Source organism: Lycorma delicatula, chromosome 8 (assembly GCF_047948215.1).
Source record: "Lycorma delicatula isolate Av1 chromosome 8, ASM4794821v1, whole genome shotgun sequence".
NCBI classification, from domain to species: domain Eukaryota; kingdom Metazoa; phylum Arthropoda; class Insecta; order Hemiptera; family Fulgoridae; genus Lycorma; species Lycorma delicatula.
Genome location: NC_134462.1, coordinates 138,958,468 through 138,982,621, shown reverse-complemented (window position 1 = coordinate 138,982,621; position 24,154 = coordinate 138,958,468). Strand labels below are relative to the sequence as shown.

At 31.3% G+C, this 24,154-nt stretch overlaps 1 protein-coding gene across 1 annotated transcript; it reads right to left on the bottom strand.

The window, feature by feature from the left end:
- Window positions 1–431: 431 nt before the first annotated feature.
- mRpS35 (mitochondrial ribosomal protein S35) lies at window positions 432–23,406 on the bottom strand. Its single transcript, XM_075373006.1, has 6 exons — window positions 23,174–23,406; window positions 17,442–17,532; window positions 16,481–16,832; window positions 15,301–15,480; window positions 6,727–6,922; window positions 432–671 (listed from the first exon to the last, which is right to left on the bottom strand). The coding sequence occupies exons 1-6, from the start codon at window positions 23,310–23,312 to the stop codon at window positions 604–606; spliced, it is 1,026 nt and encodes a 341-aa protein (XP_075229121.1). The 5' UTR covers window positions 23,313–23,406; the 3' UTR covers window positions 432–603.
- Between the last annotated feature and the right edge of the window lie 748 nt (window positions 23,407–24,154).

Genomic DNA, 24,154 nt, shown 5'->3' with positions numbered 1-24,154 from the left:
TCACTGCAACGTAAAAAAGGTTTGACAGTGTGAGATCTGGTGATGTTGCAGTACTTCTCAATCTGACTTGAAGCTAAAAACCCTCATTTAAGTTATGTAAAAATGTGAATTCAGGTGTCAACTGTCTCAGAATCCACCATGAATGTCTTTTGCAGTAGTTCAACTTATCAGGAATAATGGAGCAGTGTCGATACTTCAAATACAAACAATGAGAAAGAAAAAATGTTATAAGGGGAAATGAGCATGTTGATGTAGAGTTGTATATCAGGCTAGAAACTGCTAGACTGTCTACATTTCATGAGATAATAAGGAATTATTACTTCATTAAACTCATTTCTTGCTTGACAACTTGATTGACAATTCAATAGTACATTTTAAATATTGAATACATTCTGGGGAAGGGCTATTCAAATAAGTATGTGTTGAGGTAGTAATTTTGATAAATAGATTTTTTATTATAAATGTTTATTGTTCATTTTTACAATTTCTGTATCGACTATATTTTAAATCACACTCTTAATTACAGATTATTTCATTAGCATTTTAACACATAATTACATTTTAATAATAATGGCATGTTATCACTAACATAACATTATGTTATTAAGAAGTAAAGCATAGCAGGTTTACTGATGCATCTTTGTATTTTTTTAAAGTTTCTTCATTTTCACCTGAAATATAACATACAGTTTAAAATTAATTAATTAAAAAAAGGTTATAATACCATAAAAATATAAGAAAATGATAAGATGTAATCCTCCATCAACAAAGCATGAGCATCAACAAAGCACAGAAGCATTTTTGCTTCTGTTCAAATTTAAAATTAGTCTAGATAAACTAGGCTAGAAATTATGTAAAATATTTTAGGTTCAATGTTTTTGTCACATTGCGTCAAGATTTTTAAAATCATGCTAGGTTAATATTTTTTGAAAATCTTGACAAAATGTGGCTAAAACACTGAACCTAAAATATTAAATATTTTCTAGACTAGTTTATTTAGACTAATTTTAAATTATCTCATAGAAGTGCTTTTATTTATTAATACTAGTATTGTCTTACTGTTTGATGTGCGTTTTGTTTCAATAGCTTTATTACATTTCCACATCCAGTTTGTTTTAAAATTCATAACTAAATGTTTTTATCAAAATTATTGATTAAAATTTTTTGATTACATATTTTTATGTAAGTAAAAATTTATAGGACAGCCTAATAATGTTTTTAAAAGTTGTCAGTTAAAAATAAATACTTCATTATCAGTGAACAAGCACGTCATTGAATTGGAATTAAGATAAAACAGTTATTGAGGTAAGAAATCTTTGGGTGTATGAACTTAATTCGTTTCTTTTTTTATTTTTAGGCTAAAATTTGTTTCAAATAAACTGCTGAAGCTTTGGTTTGTTTATTCTTATTGAACAATTTCCAGTTTCCTATAACTATACCCTTCAAGTAGATTCTATTTGTATTACTATATAAACTTTACTTTTCAAAAACTAGAAAATCACTCATTAAAATTTAAGAATTTTAATATTACAATCAAACTGTACATTCTTCCAATAAATTGCAATACATTTTTTAAGGTAGATTTTTTCAGAGAGATCACAATTTTCCTATCTTTCATAAAATCTATTTACTACACATTCTTACAATTGAACTGTTATATTTACAAGTAAACACAAATTATTTATGAGATAGAGATGGAGTCACCATGATTTACATTTTACTGTGATAGATCTCAAAATAAAGTTCATGCATTTTAAAAATTTGCAAAATACATTTCAATTTTTATTTAAAGTGATTTAATGCTAAGTAACATAAAAATGACCTTCATTTTGAGGAATATGTGAAGAATTACAGAAATCTGGTAAGTAGTAAAAAATCTGATAAAAGAGTTTTCTTTAAAAATAGCAGCCATTCTTTCGTTAAGTAAGTTGGTGTAAAAGAAAATAAATTCGATTTGTACTGCAGCATCAACTTTAGGCAAATCACAATATTTTTCTCTGCCACTCATGCATTTTAAACCTTCACCAATATTGCAGTAGAACTATTTTTAATTTCACTGTAATAACTTTTTATCATCATAAATTAATGACAATGTCATTCATTCCTCTCAATTATCAATAAATTTCACCCAACTTTCTTAACCCCCACCACATTTTGAATGTGGTAAAAAAATGGCAAAATGTAGTGGGATCAATAATTAAAACTATATCTTCTATAATTTTCACTCATCCACACAACACCTTCACTCAAGCAAGCAGATCCACAAATATCCATATAGTACCTCTTGTTACACGTTACTCTATTATCTCTAAGGAAAAAATTCACAATAAAATACTTAGAACATGTTAATGATTACTTAAATAAACATGCTATATAATATATTATGAAGTTCTTCAAGGACTTTCATAACCTATTTATTCTACTCATGAAAATAAGGAAAAAGTTCACATACACAAATGTTCTAAAATGATTTGTTTGCGAGTTACGGTTGATGAAAGATTTTGCTCAGATTTCAGCTACCCCGGTGAAATAAGTCATCTGAAATTTTTAGGACATTAAGGTTTTTGAGAAATTGGGGTAAAAAACCGTGTTTTTTTATTTTAGATGTACATCCCAACCCTGTAGGGGAAGACACCTGCCTTGTGATGCTTCTGGTCGCCACCGCCCCCATTCCTAGCCCTGATGGGCTTTAATGGGAGTCGCCTTTTGCCCTCTGACTTTTTACATCTTATAATAATAAGCCTGGCCTTGTTGGAATTCCACCGATGTAAATGCCTTGGTAGACATTTATATCAGTGATTTATGAACTCAGCTTTTGCCTTCACTGTAGGCCTTGTCCGGACATCTTGAATGTCCTATAATTCATTTCCATTTAGCTAACTAACCAATTCTAACTTGGTTAGCTAGCGAACTAGTTAACCAAGTTTGCAGAAGCACGAACCCACTTTAGGTGTACAATAACTTTGATAAATGGGTATAAACACAAAAAACTTTTAAACAAAACTTTCAGAGAATTTAATTCAACAAAATGGTGTACGATAAGCTAGATAAAACAATTGTCAGAAAAGTACTATTTAATGTAAACAGAATTTACTGTAAAAAATTTAAAAAGGAAACAAGAAACTTCACAACAATAGTAAAATTAAAATAAATAACAGAAATTATTTAGATGATAATAATAATAATTTTTTTTATAAATGATAGAAATACAATAAGTTATTTGAAAAATTATTATCTCAAAGTTGACAATAAAATAACAAAATCTGATCAACAATGCACAATACTGTATCAATATTTAAATCATTCTGTAAGATACAGTAAGTACACTGTGAACTATGCCACAAACTGTGATTGGTTTGCCATTGAAGTAATGCCATACTTATTCACAATGCTGACATGGAATTCATTTTGGGTAATGTTACAGCTGCTGCAGTAAAATATGACTAGAACTTGACTGCAATGAAGCAGCCTGTGGGGCGGCTCAGGAGAGCCGCACAGCATGAAGGTGATCCTGATTGGCGTCCTGTCTTGATTGCGGATTATCGTCAGAAGAGGACTGAGTATTTTCATAAGGTTAGGTCTCTAAACGTGATTCCTGGCGCTCTTTTGTGCAAGAGCAGGGAAATAAAGACCTGTGAGGTGTTGTCTATGGAGTACCTGGTCATAAGCAGAAAAAAGACATTCTTCTGTTGGCTCTCTTGGCCCAGGATGGAGATAAAGATCGTGTTCTCACTCTTCCGATGAACAATCTGCTTCCAGATGATACTGTAGTTGGTGAAACCTTGTATCAACATGTTCGCAGGACAGTTGTAGGTTTTCGCTGAAAATTTGTCTTCAGAAATTACTGAGGTGGAAGTCCATCAAGTAATTTGTAGGCTGACTAGGAATAAAACCCCTGGATATGATGGTATGACAGTGGAGCTCCTTGTTCGCACATTGCTGGTGATTCTTGGTCCTTCGACTAGGATTTTGAATAGGTAGCTTTTCACTGGGCATTTCCCAATGTGCTGGAAACATGGTGTGTTGAAATTGCTCTTCAAAGGTGGTGATAAGGATCCCACTGTAAGTTCTTCTTACCGTCCTCTGACCGCTCTTGCCTGTAGTAGGTAAGGTTTTCGAGAAGGCATTGTAACTCCACATTAACAGTAGGTTAACTTCTAACCATATACTGATGGGCGACCAGTATTGGTTTCTGCCCCAGCAAGGGCACAGAGGATGCACTTCTTAGGATGGATCTGGCTTCGTCCAGTGAGTGCAAATATGTACTCGGTGTCTTTTTGGACATATCTGGGGCCTTCAACAACTTGTGGTGGTCCTCTGCCTTGTTTCAACTGCAGCAGCGTGGGTGCATGCTAAACGAGATTAGGACTCTCTCGAGCTATTTCAGTGACAGAACTGTTGTCCTTTGTGACAGCAGCTTGGAAGCAGGAAAGATCCTGTCTAAAGGCTGTCCACAGGGCAGTGTTCTAGGTCCACTCATCTGGGTTGTTGAGTTCGACTCTCTCATGCAATTGCAGATGCCCAGTGGCTGACGCATCATGGCACATGCCGATCATGGGTTGCTGCTTATCGAGGTTAATTCACGTGCCGAGTTAGAGCTCACATTGAGACAGGCTTGCAAGGTTCTCAGGTTGTGGAGTCTTCAGCATAAGATGGTTTTCAGTGAGAAGAAAACCACTATGATGTTTCTTAAAGGTCGTCTAGCTACGACCCATCACCTGCGGGTTGTGATGGTCAGCCTTTCATTAGGTATGTCACCGTTCAGAAATATCTGGGTGTCATCCTTGATGAGAGGCTTCAATTCAAGCAGTTTGTCACAAGGAAGGCCACTAATGCCTTCTTTGGTATTTGTAGAGTCATCCATCCCGATTGGGGGCTGAATTATCGTACCATGCGTATTCTTTATAAAGGTGTCTGTGAGGCCATAATGTTGTATGCTGCACCTGTCTGGGCCCAGTTCCAATGTTATAGGAACATTCTATTGCGAGCCCAACGTCTTCTATTGTTAGATGTATCAAGAGAGGTAGTCTCTGGGATCGTCGGCATTAAACCCACTGATATTCTAGCTATGGAACGTAGGAAGTGGAATATTTCCAAGAAGGGAGGCCTTCTTACTTCTGGGGATACATGAGAAATTGAAGACCAAGGTTTTGACTCTTGGCAAGCTAGGTGGAACGATTCTTCTACTAGTTGATACATGCATGGTATCTTTCCAAATGTTAGGGAGCTGCGAGCAATCAGGTGGGTCTCCTCCAATCGGTATACAACTCAATTCCTTTCAGGACATGGTGCCTTTAGGAATAGTTAGGCTAGGTTTGATTTGGTTGACTCTGGCTTGTGTCTGAACTGTAGGGTCGATGATACTGTGGACCATGTCCTTTTTGTTTGTCCCTGGTACGAGGCTGAACATACCAGAGTTGTTAGGGAACTCAAAAGAGTGGGTTTCTTCTTTGATCTGCAAGTCAACTGGAAGACTCGCAGAGAACAGACAATTTTTGATGGCTTCCTCTGTTTCCTCGCCTTGAGCAGGACGACTAAAGTGGTATAGTAGAGTAGCACCCCAGGTGATTAGGGACCACCAGGGCAGTTGATTGGCCAACGGTAGGCATATTGGCATCAAGCCACAGTCAGATAGAAATTGTGGTGATTATTAAAAGCAGAGTTTAAAAATCACTGATGTAAATGTCTATTAAGGCGTTTAAATTGGTGGCATCCCGAGGCCTGGCTTATTACTATAAAATGTAAAAAGTTAGAGGGCAAAAGACAACTCCTGTTAAAGCCCATCAGGGTTATGAATGGTGAGGGGAGGTGGCGACCAGAACCATCACAAGGCAGGTGTCTTCCCCTACGGGGTTGGAATGTTACATTCAACATGCGATGGAGCTGAGTGGGAGTAGGAGGTCTGTTCGCCTCTCCCTTATAGACCAGACCAGAGTCTGTAAACTAACCAAGTCGGGGGTATGAACTGAAGTTGAGTTCACTAAGGGAACTAGGACTAAATTTTTGTTATTGTGAACAACATTTTTGGTGGTATGTTGATTTTCAATTTGCCTCGAAATCTATGAGACATTTACAAGGAAGTAGCTCAGTAAAAGTAGAACTAGGCGCAGGGTTCGTGCTTCCATGAACTCGGTTAGCTAGTTCAGAGGGCAACAATGTAGGACATTCAAGATGTTCAGATGAGGCCTACAGCAAAGGTTGAGAATCACCGATGTAAATGTCTACCGAGGCATTTACATCGGTGGCATCCCAACGAGGCCTGGTTTATTACTGTGAAATATAAAAAGTTAGAGGGCGAAAAATGATTCCCACATTAAAGCCCATCAGGGCTAGGAACAGGGGTGGTGGTGTGGCGACCAAAATCATCACAAGGCTTCCCCTACGGGGGTTGGGATGTTACATTGAACAACAAGATAAAAATTAATCGGACAATAGTAGTTAATTCATTTCATGAAACCAACACCCAGAACAAGCACATCTGCACTAGCAGAAATGAATGGACATGCTCACAGTGAAAGAATCTGCATTACAGTATTGCAAGACTCAAAATTTAATATGATGTACTAAAAAAAATGAACATCAAAAGTCCTTTTTGAATTACTGTTACATACTTGCAACTTATAAAAATATACAAGGGATCCATTCAAGGAAAATGCTTCCTTTTCTAGTAATGAAGTAAAATGTAAACTTGCTTAAAAATTTAGGCTCTCAGTAAAGATTACAAACCTAAATTAAAAAGATCAACAGTAGCTTCCTTATATTTATCAATATTTATTTTCCACTGAGGAGAAAGTTCTTTATTATCATCACCAGGATGAGCTGCTTGTACTATAGAAGAAACATTATCTTTAGAACGATTCAATTCCCAAACATAAAACTCCATATCATTTTCAGATTTTTCTTTCTCCCATGCTTCAAAATTCTGAAAAAAGAATAAAAATGTTTTTGTAATAATTTCTGTTGAGATTTTCATGTCAAATTAAAGTAGCATCTTTTAAATAACAAATCCACTGAACTAATATACAAATTCAATTCAATTGATAGAATTCAACAAATGATTTTTCCAACTGGCTACATTTTTTCATTAAATTCCTAACATTTGTAGCACTGGAAGCTAATATATTATGGTATAATATAATTGTTATAAAACTGTACACACGGAAATGACATATAACACCTTTTTTCCATACAATTAATCACATTTTAAAATTAATACAACACAAACTTTTCATTCATTATGTAAGAATACTAACATGTATTTTCCTTCAATAAAATGCTTAACTAACAAATAACTGAACGAAAGCGTGCGAAAGTAGTTTCCTGAGTAATTTAAAAAGACTGAACATAAATTTAAAGCAATATAGCTTTCCCATAAAATCAGTCACAATAATTAACTTATTAGTTAAAAAAAATGCCTACTTAGAATACTGTTTTTTAAATATGATAGCAATACTAAATTTCATTTAGTATTTAAAACTAGCAATTTAATAAAATATTATTTTAAGACTAAGACTGTGAAAATCAACAGACTGATGATTTTAAAAATAATAGATATACATATTAAGTCCTCTTTAAACCCCCCCCCCCCCCTACGTATCTTTTAGTTACAGAATATTTTATTTTACAAAATCTTGCACCAGGGGTTCAAGATTTGACAAGGAAGTGGAAGTAGGATGACAACGTGCTGATCAGAGTGAGTACAAATAACTGTAAAATCATTTTCTAACAAATCATGAATAGAATTCTTTTTTTTGTTTACCATAATGCCACTTTCTTCACAAAATAAATAAATATGCCATAATATTTTAAATTAACACAATTCCAGTAAAAACATGATTTTGAAAAAGTACAAAAAATCAATATAAATGAAAATACTCTTTTTTGAATAAATTCAAATTATATATTCATAAATATAATGTTAAACATAATTCATATTGTAACAAGATCAATATTACACGCCTGAGTAATGGATTCCTTTCAATTAAGGAAAACGTACAAGAAAATATTTATGAAGTAAACCAGAAGGGAACCTTTTCTCAGGCTAACAGGTCCATTTAAAAATAGTTCCTTGTAATACTATCAATGGCACACCTCCAACAGCTGTTGTTGAACAAGAAGGGTTACCATACAATAATAGGTATTCACGGGAGGGAAATGTAAGGGACAATGTTAATTCTCATAGCTAAGGAATATGGCGGTTCTGCAGGTCAGGGTATATAAGAATGCTCAGACCAGGGGGAAAGTCAGTATGAAACAGAAATAAAGTGACTGCTGCAAGGTGTGCTCAACGCAACTATCAGTCAGTGTGCAGTAAAAATGTGTAAAGTGACATCACAAGCATTCCAATATGAATAGTAGGTGAATCCAGAAAGTTGTTTGGTGAGTTATTGGTAGACAATAAGTGAAAGTGATAAATAATTATTCATTCGTAAATGGTCAGGGTAGTTCTATTGTAAACAGTAAAGGTATTTTCAGTGAATGGAATTGTATAAACCTTATACTGGTCTAATCTTATCTGATTGTAAATACAATACCACTTGTTAAAGGTGTTAATATTAAAGGTCATTATAATATGTTTAGTCAACTGGATTGAATTCTGGTTTTTATTAAACTACCTTTAAATAAATCTAAAAAAAATTTGAAATTCTATTTTGTTTGTAATTTATGATTTATTCATTATTATTATTATTTTTACTGTTGTTATTACTATTACTGTTATTCTTAATATTGTTTTTTGTTTATTATTATTGATTTGCTTTATTTTCCTTGTTCTTAAACTAATAAATTGTATTTATTTAAACATTTGTATTTTTTAGTATCTCAATATGTGGTCGAGCCATGAACATGCGACAATATATTTATTAACATAAAAATATATTCTTACAATCAGCAACCACTATAAAAATTAAAACATTTCATTTCTGTATGTAAGTGTTAAATTAAATAAATGCACATGCATTTGAAAAACATTTTATAACTTAAATGAAAAAATAAAACATGTAAAAATTGGTTAGAAGGAAAAATACAAATGAAGTTTAGGGTATGCTGAGTATAACAAGACAAATACATCCATACGGAAACTGGGATGAATTAGTTAATTTTTAGCTGATAATTTTTATTAATTTACTATTAATAATTTTTATTATATTTAGTGCAGGAAATGAAAATAGGGAAAAAAATTATTATCAGCTTGCATTACGGTGCACAAGCGAACTGCCGGGTTAATTGTCTGCAATAACTTGATTGTTTGTCAACAGATTTATTTATGTTCCTTTTAAGTTCTCGTCTTATTACATCAACATTTTATTTAAATACCTCTTTTTACAAAGGCGTCATTTTTTTCAAGATAAAAATGCTTAATAAATTTTATAATAAGTAAAAATTTATTCAAACAATTACAAAGATAAGGAAGAATAAAATATTAAGATGGCCGCCATTTTGAAATTGTTGAAGATGAAGTTTTCAAAATTTTTTGGAATAAAACACTAGTCTTAGATATGCCAAATTTAAATTAAATTAGGTTTATCCGTTCCTGAGAAATCTTTTTTTTTGTTGAAAATCACAAAATGATGTCCATAAGGAAAAACAAAGCAAAATAGGACTTATGTCAATATGAAGTTTTTTGCTCATTTTGGTGCCCTAAATCAGTACCCAAAGTTTGGGGAATATGTCTCTGAACACTCTGTACATGTGTGTATATATATATATATATATATATTCTTAATTTTATATTAAATTAATGTAATGTAATATTTTACACTGATTTTTATAATAATTAATGATACACAGAATGCTGAATGATACATTAAACTGATCGAATATGAAATAATAATTAAAAAGCTGGTTATCACACTGAAAATAATATTTACTTTATACTGAAATAAACAATAGTTTTTTCAATATTATTAAAAAATCATTCCATCCAAATGTTAATGGTTACATTTATAATGGCGAATTAAGTGAGTCCTGAAATAATTCACGAGTCTGCATCATGGCATATTCTGTTACTGCTGTAATTTCTTACCGAATATTTGTTTTATTTAGCTCATCAATACATTCAATTATAATTACTAGTTCTTGAAGAATTCTGGTTTTACTAGTACAGTATGATTTTCAAAAAAACAATATGACAAGTTCAAAAGCATAAACAAATTATAAAACAGCAAAGAAAAACAATGTGTACTTTTCCAAACTTTTTTATTTAAAGTTATTTTTTTATTTACCATTTATTTAGAAGTAATAATTCAAATACTTAATTTTAGATTTTAATCGAAGAATAAGTAAAAGATTTGAAAGTGGTGCTTGCAAGTGCAAGAGAAAGAGACTTCAAGAGTATGAGGTAAAGAAGATAACACTGATTACTGCTTGCATGCAAGTGCCAACTGGTAATATTCAATTAGAAGAAAATCTTATTAAAGCAATACAGCAAACTGTATGTGAGGAAACAGCTGTTGCACCAACTCAAAAGTAAAAATACAGAACTAATTCCAGAGCCATTTACTGAACACGAAAATACAAACAAGCCGCAAGAAAATAATATGGATATTCAGAATTTTCTACTGACAGACACCTAGTCAGAAACACGAAGTATTGCAAATTCAAATAGTGATGTAGTCAAATATATCTATTGTAACAGATATTGGCTTGTAGCCGATTTTATCACAAAATGATGTATCATATTGGATTGAGAAGGGGCCCTTTCAAGTTCAGCATCACTGTGGACCATTTTAGAATTCCAAGCAAGTATATACGAACTGGCGGAAGTGAAAAAGGCTGGGTATGTTACCTTATCTGTAAATTCCACTCCTGACATTTCGCTCATTAATCAGCTGACATTAATTATTAGATATGTCACCTGAACATGGTTTGCAAACTGGAAGATTTTCAACTTTCCTTGAACTAAAAGACCACTCAGGGGAAAGAATGGCTGATTTAGTAATTAACTATATCATTACTGAGCTTAAAACTGATTTCAGAAAATGCTGAGGGCAGTCTTACGATAATGCAGCCAATATGGCTGGTAGATACAATGGTATGAAGCAAATATAAAAAAAACAAATTTGCAAGATTTTTTCCATACGCTAGTCACTGTTTAAATTTAGTGGGTTGTTCAGCAGCTGACTGTTGCCTTGATACAGTTAATTTTTTTGGTGTTTTCAATGAAGTTTATATCATTTTTACATCTTCCACAAAAAGATGGAAAGTTCTGAAATCACATTTAAATCTCATTCTAAAGTGCTGAAATATTTATCAAACACTAGGCGGGAGGCACACGGAAAAACTACAGAAGCTATTTTAGAAAATTACAATATCATTGATGCACTCAATCACTTACATTCAGATATTAATACAAAAGAAGACGCTAGGATTGAGGGCCAACAATCTTTTACAGAAGATGGATGAATTTGAAATCGTGTTACTATTACATTTTTGGAACCGAATACTAGGGCATTTTTACAGTTAATAAATTTCTTCAAAACCCTAATACTTTACTTAGTAGTTGTGTAAATTTGTACATGACACCTCTGGATATTTTACTTGAGATTAGAGAAGAGTTTGGTGCACTTGAGCAACAAGTAAAAAACACGTTACCAAATACTGAACTGCCAAAAGTATAAAGACATAAAAAGCAAGGGAATCGCGAAACTGCATATAATTCTGATGCCTTAGACAAACTCTCAAGAGATAAATTTACGTTTAAATCATTTATTCCTACATTAGATGCACTAGAATCAAATTTAAGAAGAACTTCTGTTTATGATGATATAATGAAAATATTTTCCTTTCTTGCCAATCTTGAATTATCAAAAGTAGAAATTCTGGGAGGTGTTGAACTGTTAATGCAATACCCAGAAGATGTCAACCAAAATCTTACCGAAGAACATACAAGCCTTCAGAAAATCCCACTTTTATCAAATAATATTCAAAGAAAATATTCAGGTGGCCTTCCCCAATGTGGAATCAATCTTGTGGCTGTTTCTCAGTTTGTCACTAACTGTGCTGGAGAAAGGTAGTTTTCAAGACTTAAAAATATAAAAAATGAACAAAGAAGCACAATGACTGAGAAGAGATTGTCTTCATTGAATATTTTATAAATCGTAAATGAGACATTCAGAAAAATAAATTTTGATGAACTTATAGAAGAGTTGTGTGAAAAAAAAAATCAGAAAGAAATTCTTTTAATCTTTTTTGTTTTAAATGTATATTTAGCCTTACATGGATTGAATCATTCCTTAAAATTATACGATCTGCTTTTATTAAACAACAATTAACATAAGATTTAATAGATATTTTTTTGTGATTTGGATTTTGTTTGAATTAAGTTCAATTTGATTTAGTTTAAATATGAATTATTATGAATTAAATTTGGTTTAATGTATTGAATAAATTTAATTTAATTTGATAAAATATATGATTATTTTAAGTACGTATTTTCTTTTTGTAGTCAAATGATTTTTATTATTTGAATTTTGTTTCTTTGTAAATGTTGTGTTTAATTAGACGTTGTTACAATTGCTAGATATGACGTTGAGAAAAAATAAATAAATGTTCTCGGACATTTTTATTTATTATCCTTACCAAATTTTTTACAAAGGTTAGTTAGTTAATTAATGCATAAATTTATCATAGACCACAGTAATAATTATATTAATCACAACATATTGCTGAATATCATAGTATTGATGTATTTTATTATTATGTCATGTGATTTACAAAATTAAAAATGGGAGGTGGAATAGCCTAGCCTCTTTATCTAAATTCGGCTCTGTACAAGAATTTATAAGTTCAAATATTTGGGACCTGTAATTAATGATAAGGTAGAATATGTTGAGGAATTGAAAACAAGAATAAGTTTTTATTATTCTTGTTTATTAATGAATATAAAAAAGTTCTTTTACAATATGCTGTTAAACGTTGATCGCAAACTGTAAATGTTAAAATACTTATTTTCTTTGTCTTTCTGTATGGTATGGAGGCTACTACTGGCGACACAAAGAATCTTTGTACTTGGTGCCACAGCAGCAACAGCCGCAAATCATTCTATCCTTTTAGCATAACACTTGCTTCATTACCTAATAGTCAATGGACCTTCATAAGATGTACTGTGATGTTAGTATTAGATTGCAGAACACAATTTTTTGAAATTTTTATCACCTCAATTTATAACTAACGTTTTGAACATTATTAAATTTTTATATTTAATTTGATTTAATTATATACAACAGTAAACATGACAAGAATTACAGAAGTGCTTGTGTAAAGCTGGGAATTGTATAGTTGACAAGCAAATCTGTAGAATGGTACAAATGGAAATATTATACCATTTTATGTGTAGGCCTACACATAATCTGTAGAATTGTACAAATGGTATAACATGCAAATCAAAATTTATTACTTTCATTGAGGGCTGGTGTTCCATTTTAATTTCAGATATGCAAAAGTTAATGAAAGATAACGATTAAATACAATAAATAATCAAATCAAAAATTACTGCGGAAATTATTTTTAAATGTTAGAATAAAATAAAACTACTTTAATTTCGGTGAACGCCATCCACTGTGCAAGAAATATTAGTTAGAATTTCCGATATTTCCATCATCAGAATCATCACTTTCACAATCTTCTTGTAAAGAAGTAATTAATGACTGCCTTTTGAAATAGGAACTTTCAGCCCATCACCTGAGTCACTATACAACAATTTGTTTGTAGTGTGAGAATATGTATGACTTGTCGAAGTAGATTATCAGTTCTAAATTTTTTTGTGGCTATCAGATTGAAGACACTTAAACCTTAAGTCATGTTGTTCAGTGAGAACCTTCCTTTATTTTTGGTTTTTCTCCACCTAAAGCCCAATTCTTTTAGTATTTTTCTCAAACTCGTCTCTTTTCCTGAATAATCACTGGCATCTAACATTAATTATTAAGCATTAACATTATCATTTACACCATTGACAGTTGTTTATGAATTTCGTGAAATTAGTTTTGTCAAAGTCATCTAGTCCTGTTGCAGGCTTTTCACAGGATTTGTATTTTATTGGGGTAAAGAAAGAAGTCTCCGCCAGATTTTTGGCTAATTTTTCTAGCAATCACTTTTTCTCTTTTCTCACTGTTTGGATTTGGAATCGTGACACTCCACACGTAGCTGCTGTTCTTCACATTTTTTAATGTGAATCAGATGTTTTATCTTCTTTTTCCCAACTTCATATTTATTATTTTCTGCGCCTACCGTTTGAGTTTTTTGATTTTTACAGTAGATTTAGATTCACTCATAATTATAAAACATTAAAAATACACAACCGATTATAAAATGTGATTACTTTTCTCAATCAAAACAAATTGAATTAGCACAAATGCTCTGACAGGTTCAACAAATACAGGACTAGTTAATTGGAATATAATCAAGCATTCAATAACGTAAGCCTGTGGGTAATTATTTTACATTGGCCTGGTTATATTTGAAAAAACTACGAGCCCAGAACAAATAATATAGCTATATTGTTACTTCATATAATGAAAGGTGACTCATTTCCTGAGTTATAATACTTGGCTCGTCTGTGTTTGTTAAATTATAAACTATGTTTATACATATATATATCATACTATTATAATTTAATTTAATTTATCATTTAGTGTTAGTCAGTTGACATAATTATAATACTTGTTGAGAATAGACCTATATTTTTATAACATTTAAAAATATACCATACCATTTCATTTTCATGGCAAAATATTTAACCGATTATAAAGTTTAAATAGCAGAATTAGAATATATTTAAAAGTAATGGATAATACCATACAGTAACATATAATGTGTTTTTGTATGTGAAAACTAAACTGAATGTTTCCATTTTGAATAAAGGCGCTGAACTAGCCAATATAGTCCAATCTTCACGATTCATTGCGGAAGCTGTACCTTAACTAAAGTGATGAAGAAGAGTGATGCATTTAAGATGTGGTTGTATATAAGAATGCTTAAAATATTAGAATCGCAAGTGAAGAGGTATTGTGTAAACTCGGCAAGGAAATTTCATATTTAGCTTATATTTTAAGAGGACAAAAGTAAGTTATTACATACGATTATTCAAAGAAAAATAGCGGGGGGAAAAGGAGTGCAGACAGACAGATGTCTATTGTGGCTTCAGAACTTGAGGGTATGGTTTATCTGTTCATCAAGAGACTTTTTTAGAGTTGCAGATAGCATGTAGAATGATGATCTAAAGACTTTCAAAGGTCTTTAGACTTTTGAAAGCACCTTAAGCAGAATATAATATGCAACTTAAAAATATATTCTTATACTCACCCACGATTCATGAAAGAGTGCTGTCAATAAATACATGGCATAATCATAATTCTGTTTACGTAGCGGGCATCTGTCAGTAACTATAGTCACAACATCTGTATCTGTGTTATAACGATCTCCTACAAGCCTTAAAAATTTATCCTTAGAGTGTCTGTCGAGGGGAAGTCGACTTAGTTGAAACTATAAAAAAAAAATATATTTAGCAAATAGCATGAAATACTTAACATTTGAAACATATTATTTTATAGCGATTCCATAAAAGTAGCTTCAACATACTCACGTATAACATCCTCACTTCACTGTTAAAGATATTCTAATCTTTCCTAACTGTTTTTACCTGCAATAGTTCTTTCTGCAACCAGATTCACTAACTCTAGATGTCTTTATATATGGCCCACTAGCCTTTTTATTTTTATGAGATTTTGCAAAGTTTATTTTTCACTTAATTTCTTTCTCATTTTTGTACGTGCATTAACTTTAATAGAGGTGAATTTTTAAATTTTTGTTATTTTTTCATGCCTTTTAGTAATGACATTATTTTAATATTTTCATCGCTTAACAATATTGTGAGTTGCTGGTCACAATGGATAACATTTTCAAATCACCATTAATTATAAAATTATTGATAAGAATAGAAAGATTTTTTCTTTATTAAATCTATTTATTTATCAAAAATATCCAACTTTTTGGGCCAGAAAAAACTAAGTTTTATATACCTTTTTATATTAATTCTCTTGACCATTATTTACAATGGATGAACACAGTAAAAGGTAGTTCAGTTACATTTTTAAAGTACATATTTAAAAAATAAGTGATCAAATTTCATTAATAAATATCAGATATTTTTGGTTCATACTACAAAAGTTATGTTTGTTCTACATTTGGATTTTGTTACGTAATTCTAAGCATGGTGATCTTTTAACCTGACAAAAAAACCTTGTGTCAAAAATTTCACAACCTCTAAAGAGCTGAATGTTTTAATAAATTTTTACTTTACCAGTTCTAAACAAGAAAAAACTAGAATTGGTCCGCCAAAAGTATACAAAATTCTTAATATCGGTCAGTATTAGGCATTGCAAATATTTCATTTTATATTAGAGAAATAGTATTCAGTTTTTCATATACACAACATTTCAATATTTAGAATAGCTAAAACAATTGAAAAATGAAATTTACTTACTCTAATAGTTACTATTCTTGCTAACGGGTCTCTAATTGTAGGTGATGAATGACAATAGTCTGATGTTATCACTTCAACAGGAAAATGTTTTTCACAGCTTTCATCAGTTTCCAATCCCTTTGGCCATGGAGTACAAAACTTTTTAATCGCTTCACAGTGTTTTTTAATAGCAGGCGGTGTCAAATGTAAAAAATTAGGAATTTTCATTAATTCAGCATTTCCATATTTATCAGGAACCGGACCTAACTTATTACGTCCTTGTCTAACTGGAAGCGGTACAACTGCTGGATGAAATGTTCTTGGCCCAGGCCATACATCAGACCATTCCTGTGTTTCTGACATCTTCTCTGTTCTAGAAAAATAAAATTAGAAATTACACAAACAAATAAAAAATTATCTTGCATTCATCACATTTCATTTTTTGCAAAGCGTAATTATTAAATTACTGTTCATGAAACTAATCTAATTATCACTTTCACCAACCATTACAAATTTTACATAACTTCAAAAAATGTGTTATTTTATCAGATGAAATGTGTTTTAATTACTCATTTATGGAGTTTTCTAATGTTTTTATGGCAAGCACCATTAACTACTTTTATGTGTTCTAATTGAGAATGGTTACAAAAGGCCTTTGGCCTGAATTGAGAAGTTTAATCATTTTAAAGTATTAACATGCGGTTCAATAAACACCTAATTCTTACCTTCAAGTGACTTCCGTGACATTTCAAAACACTCTTAATTACTAGTACATAGTATTATTAGAACTAGGCAATACTTACAGAACTTTCTCCTTTCATATAAACTGATACTAGTATTAAAAAAAATTAAATAAATAGTAAGTAATAGTAACAGTAATAAATAGGTGGTTTATGTTGTACACAATAAATGTATATAACAAATTCATAATTCTTTTTTCTATTATTGGAATAGAAAAAGAAGAAAAAAAACAAATCCTTACCTTGGAGGTAAGACATGAGATTTTGTAACCCTTCTTTTAATAGGTACATCCCGCCTTGCAATCTTTTTTATATCCAGCACTCTAAACTCATCTGGAACAAGAAGTTTATTTAACTATTTCAACATAATCTTAATAAATAAAACAGATTGATAAATCTGAATAAGCAAGAAAGGGAAGAAATAAATTCACAACAATAATTTTTTTTAACACTACTTGGAAGAGTAGAAGTCTATAGCGTGCTGCAAACTACTTTGGTGATCCCATCATCATTTGGAGCTGTATCGTACAACAAATTTTAAATAAAATTTCAGTCATTTTCATTAAACATAAAAGCATTTCTACACAATTTATAATTACAAATGTGACAGATTTGCTATAAGACATTTATTCCAACAAATAACATAAAATACTTTTATCAAACAAAATAACAACGGTATTTTCATGTTACAGAGCATATTCATGAGCCACAGATAAATTTTCTGTTTGTCGTTTTTAATGATTTACCTATCATCTAGTATATCTGAATATTAAAAAAAAATTAAATTAAGAGGATTTTCTTTTACAAAAAAAGTATTACTCTAATAATAATCTATATAGTATTAATTTAATAAATCTGAGTTTTCTGCATCCTTGTTTAGCATGCATGGTTTTTAAAAAGTACTTCATTTTTCTAATTAAAATCTTCAATATTGTAATCTCACTCCTACTTGTTTAATATCTAAATAATTTGAATCATAATTATTTCACAACTATATATTACATGTATTAATACATACCCAAACAATTAAAAATATTCTTTTTTTTTATTACTTACTGCAGCTATGGTCATTGTTTTCCTAGATCTTTCAGGCAAATATTGGAGAGAGTGTCTTTGGTTAACACATCTTATCAGTCCAGTTGTGATCTACATAATAAAGTCAATAAATTATATTTTTATTTACTAAAAAATTTATATCATTTGCTGATGACATCAATGTTTCTACAAACTTTTAAACCATAAACATTTTTTTAACACGTTTGCTATCAAATGTCATATATGTGTGATGCAAGAAGTTTCCAGCGGAGGTAAATCAACACTTACATTCTCACTGCATCCGATGTATAATGAATTACCTTATACTTGCAGACCAAAAATTTTTTCCCTTGTTTTTCATCAATTAAGTCTCAAAATGACTACAAACAACATTGACATTATTTACACTTTTAATCTAATTTTTTTGTACGTCACACATATGTGATGACAGTCTATAGGGCTGTTTTGCTAAGGATAACTTAACAGATTACAGACATTAGTAAATTTTTGGTATTTAACAGTTTCAAGGCTTTATTTAAATGTAAATTTAGCACACTTTTATTATAAAGTCAAACAAGGTAAAATATGTTTACTTTTAGGTAAGTGCAATGACAAAGCACAATTCAAAGAAACTAATTTTTATTTTACAAACTGTATATAAGTTATGTCAAAAACATTGCACATAAAAATTGAATATAACTTACCGAGAAAACATAAATGTGTTTTGTGAAAAAGTATTGGAAATTGCATGACGCCTATCATCAAAAAGATAAAACATCAAACACAAACAAGTCTTGATTATTCACTGTGCCAATCTTTAAAACATAGCCAATCTTGTCTTTCTCATCTGTGCAAGTTTCACAGTAGTAGTACGTTGCTTTTCTCTTTTTTTGTGTCTTGTGGCAGCAGCGACACCTTACTCACGAGTTCATGTTGTTGCTGATTCCACCTTGGCTGAATAGGGCGGGGAGTTATAGGCCTAGGCTGTACCTGAAGGAAGTATTCTATAATGACATCTTTGAATTCCAAATGGGTGCATTTATTTCCCATGTTCTTGGAGCATTAAAATTTAATATTTTAAACTGCAGCATCAAGTTGCAAAAAATCTTGATGTACCAACGAAGTGACTTTTTAAGAATGCAAGAGTAAGAAACTATTGGATAACTTCAATCTATCATGTTTTTTTTTTGTAAGCAATAACCACAGAGGGCTTATAACAACTTCGCCTCTTTTGTTAGTTACTTCTTCTGTTAAGGTTAATGGGTTGTGGAAATTATGAAAACATTTCTCTATTTTTCCACTTCATGTCAGTTACAAAGTCTTCTGGCAGCTTATGCATTCTCTTTAGTGAAGCTTAAGCTTTGCACTAGTAACCACTTCTGGGTTTCCAGTTCAAATTGTCGATAAGGTACCACACATATTCATCTAGTTTGGCATGAGATGCTCTGCTAGGTGTATTCTATTATAGAATTTATCTAAAACTTACTGATGTAATGCTGCATCAAATGAGTCACAATTTCAAAGGTGTGACCTTTTTCAGGGTTTGATGAGAATGTTTAAAATGTAACAATCTGGACTGCAAAGCTCATAAATCTTAATTCCACACTTGTGTCGTTTATTCTTAATATATTGTCAAAATGACTATCTACCATGAAACAAAACCATGGCCTCATCTAATGACAAATTCTTTGCAGGGCTATAAGATTTAATTTAATTATCCAACAAAAGCTTCAGGACATTATTTACTTAATGTAATTGTAGAATCTGTATGAAGTGAAAGTTCTGTCTCAGTGTCATAAAAACAAAAACTTGAGTATCGCCTCAAACCTATTTCTGAGCATGCTTTTTCCAAAAATTGGATGCTCATAAGTTCTGAAGTAGACTAACAGTATTTCATGCTCGGTAAATTTAAGTCACCCATGAACATGCAAAGGCCTATAAAACTTTTGAGCTTATTTGATGTAGCAGGCTTCCACCATCGTATAATCAAATGTTATGTTTGGTAGTAGGATTTCCCAGGACACCTAGGGTGTGAATATCTTATCCAGGCTACAATTTTGTTAAAAAGTGCTTCATCAAAAATATTGTAAAAAATTTCAGTAGGCTCTGTGTATTAAAACTGTACCTGTTCTTGTCCAACAATGTTGTGGATGGGAAGAGTGTCATTTGTATCAGTCCAAATGGCTTGTTGGTTCCGGTAATTATCATGGATATGTTCCACAACAAACAGAATGTTTGGATCATTAGCAATGTTTTTGATAATCATGCATCACCATTTTTTAATTCAAATTCAAAATTAAAATCATCTGGCATGAGGCTTTTTTGATTTAGACCTATACTAAAATCAGTACCCATTATTGGTTCAAAAAACTCATTCTCCCCTTCATCACTTTCATCATCAGATACCAAGACAGCATATACTCATTAGTTCTGTTAAAACTAAATAAGGAACCTTCATCACTGGAGTCACAATCGATTTCATTATCCATGTTTCTTTTAGTGCTAAACTCCATCACTCAATAAATGCATAAATAACAAAGTAACACAACAGTCAGGACTTTCAGAATTGTTACTAAACAAAACAACAGAGTTAGGTTGTGTTAAATGTAAACAACAGGTCTGCAAAAAAAGATAAGATAAAAATTCCCATTCCAGGACCAAGAGACCCATATACATGATGAACCTTCCAACAGACCGACATGCAACAATATAGATGACGAAGTAGATCTTCTGGTATGAGAGTTCAATTAATAAAAGAAGATTCTCATTACATATGTGTGAAATCAGACTGCAGGTTACTCCCTGAACATCACGTATGTGTGTTTGTCTACGGGTGAAAACTGTATAAAAAATATGTGACATCAGTCTATTCTGAATGTCCATTTTTAGGTTTGGTAGCAAATATGTTAAAACCATATAACAGATAACAATGATCTCAGTGGTTCCTTTCATGAACACATTTAAATATTTGGGGCTAATATTAAAGTGACATTGGGAAAATCTGCTGCGATTTATCAACCAGTGTTCCAGGTTTCAATACTGTAAAAAATCACCTAAAGCAAGCTATTTTATTTAATTTTTGTAGAGATTATTATATCTGACTTAACCCTAACAAGTGTGAAATAACATTCATATGTTTTATATACTTAAATCCAAGATTTTAGTAAAAGAGTAGAATATAGAAATGCAAATGCAGTCATATTCCCACAATTCTTATTCTTATTCTAAACATATACATGCAACTATTTACTACTAAAATTTAACAATGTTCATGATTTATATGATTCTCCATTGAATGTGAATAATAATGAGTTTTACATTTTTTATATGACAAAATCTTTACAAGAATCATCATACAAGGTTGCTATACATTACTTGATTCAATCAGTCCAATGAACCGATCTGTTGGGTCCTGACTTATTACAGGCAGATCTACAAAACAAAATATTTTTGATAAAATGTTGGCCAGATGCTTATAAATGTTTACGTTGGTAAAAATCCAGTTAAATTGGAAGAGATTCAGTCATGTAAAGTTACTTGTTACATGCAAGAAATTTTAGAACATTAATAAGGATGGACGATGAGTGTTTTCGTGACTTTACTTTTTTTTTATTTTGTTTAACCTCCAGGGCCATCATTAGGTATTGAATGATTTGTAGCATGTGTGAAAATGCCATTTAAACCCGGGACTTGCGGATGTAAGACTGAGATGCTACCACTCGCACCACGGAGACCGGGGTTAGTGACTTTACTTAGCAAGATGCAACCAATTATAGAAAAACAAAATTAAGAGAAGCTTGTCAACAACTGTTTCTTAACATGGGAATAAACTGCAATGATTTAAAACATAGTTCGATATCACAGCTGATATCAATGATCACACCAGAACGATGTAATGCTATTTATAATTCTAAGTTTTTCCTAAACTTTCTAGATTGGTATTTTTTTAATAATCCTCTTTCATTGCATTTCTATTATTATACTGAGGTGAAGATGTATTCCAGAGAGGTTTTTTAAGTTTCCCAAAGTTGAAAAATAATGTCTGACATTAATTTTGTAACTTTCCAATGGCATGGTAGATCTTAAAACAAACAAACTAAAACTTTTATTAAATTTCACCAATGACAACACACTTTACGTTTCAACACTGTTTAGTTGGCGAGTTGGTTTCACAATGCTACTAATATTTCCCAATAATAGAAAGAGTCCTAAACTTTGATTAGTTGAATGGTATATTCCTACCTATTGCCCTAATGATAGGTTAACTAATTTGACAGACCTACACACAATACAAATTGGTTGGAACAGTTGGATGAATGGACTGTCCCAACCATTCTGACAAAATTGGGTAATGTGTAAAGGTCTTAAAGAATTCTAAATAAAGTCAAGATACTGCAGGTTGATACCCAGTAAATTGCTGAGCAAATTCATCTCAGTTTCAAATTGATTGTAAACTACTGTTGATAATAATGCGATTTACAATACATGAAAGGAAATGTCATGTCAAATTGATAGGCAAGGCAATTAGAATTGGTCAATAACAGGATATAAATTCTACTTCCAGTGCCTTCAATGCAAATATAAAAATAGTCGTTAACAAAAGTTGGCATAATAACACAATAATACCTCTTTATTAAACCTATCACCAGATAACTAAAGTTAATTAATTAACTAATGTTTACATTACAAAAATACACATACATTCACAGCAAAAGGTTATATAAACTATTAGTTATGAATCAGTTCTACAAAATGGTAGAAATTATTTAAATTCAAAATTATATAATTTTATGCAAAACAATTTTATAGTTTTAATAAATAAATTAGCATGTTTATTTTATAAACATGCTAATAGACAGATTTTGTATACACGCGCGCACGTTTGTAAATAAAATTTAAAAAAATTATACGGACTGGTAAATTTAACAAAACCTACTACCTTCACTTCGTCCGTACTGTGCATTTTCGTTGTAGACTAGCGAAGAAACATGAAACGCAGAAGCAACGATTCTGTGATGAATTAAAGGATAGAACAAAACTTTGGAGTAAAGTTCACTTAAAGTGTTTCGAAGTAACATATTTATTAATAAGAAAACAGTCCTGTACACAACAAAAATGGAAACATGAATAAAAAACTGTTAACATAACCTAACTACTATAGAGTAGTAATGGGAAGAATCGTGAACGAGTTGTTCCTTCGATTCGAGTCTTTATACTGAACGAGAGAATCGAGAATCGGTTTGCAGGAGAAACCGATTTTTTTTTACCATTATATAAATACAATAACAATGTATTGGATAGCCAAGAGGAAACCAAATCTTTCTCAATTACGATTCGATTCATAGCAATCTTTCTTTGGCATAGCTTGTAGTGGGGGATACCCTCCTACCATACCAAATTCCAGCTTGCGTTTGTTTTATTTATTTATTGTTTTCCACGCTTATTACATCCCTTGAATATTCGGAAAATTTATTACTTCTGATTATGGAATATTTTCATTAACTGTGCTATTTAACTGAGTTAATCTTAAAAAATTAAATTTTATCTGTAAGCCCCATAAAATATGTTTTTATGTTTTATCATCAACTACAGCGAAATGAGAGCCAAATATATATAAGTTGAAATAAAATATATATATATTTTAAATAAAATACTTTTAATGAGTTGAAATAATATATATATATATATATATATATATATTTTATTTCAACTCATTAAAAGTATTTTTATCTTGTTAACCTTCGGAATTTCCGTCAGGAATTACTTCGGAAGGTGAATAAATAAATGAAGTGTAGTCTTGTACAGTCTCAGGTCGACCAGTTCTGAAATATGTGGTTAATTGAAACCCAACCACTAAACAACACCGGTATCCACGATCTAGTATTCAAATTCGTGTAAAAGTAATTGCCTTTACTAGGAC

What these genes read in the sequence shown, in the direction of transcription:
- mRpS35 (XM_075373006.1), bottom strand. Translation starts at nt 23,312, where the DNA reads ATGTTACTTCGAAACACTTTAAGTGAACTTTACTCCAAAGTTTTGTTC. An exon ending in ACAGTACGGACGAAGTGAAG is followed by an intron (nt 17,533 to 23,173) that starts GTAGTAGGTTTT and finishes TTCTTGTTCCAG; the next exon opens with ATGAGTTTAGAGTGCTGGAT. An exon ending in TCTCATGTCTTACCTCCAAG is followed by an intron (nt 16,833 to 17,441) that starts GTAAGGATTTGT and finishes TTATTTTTCTAG; the next exon opens with AACAGAGAAGATGTCAGAAA.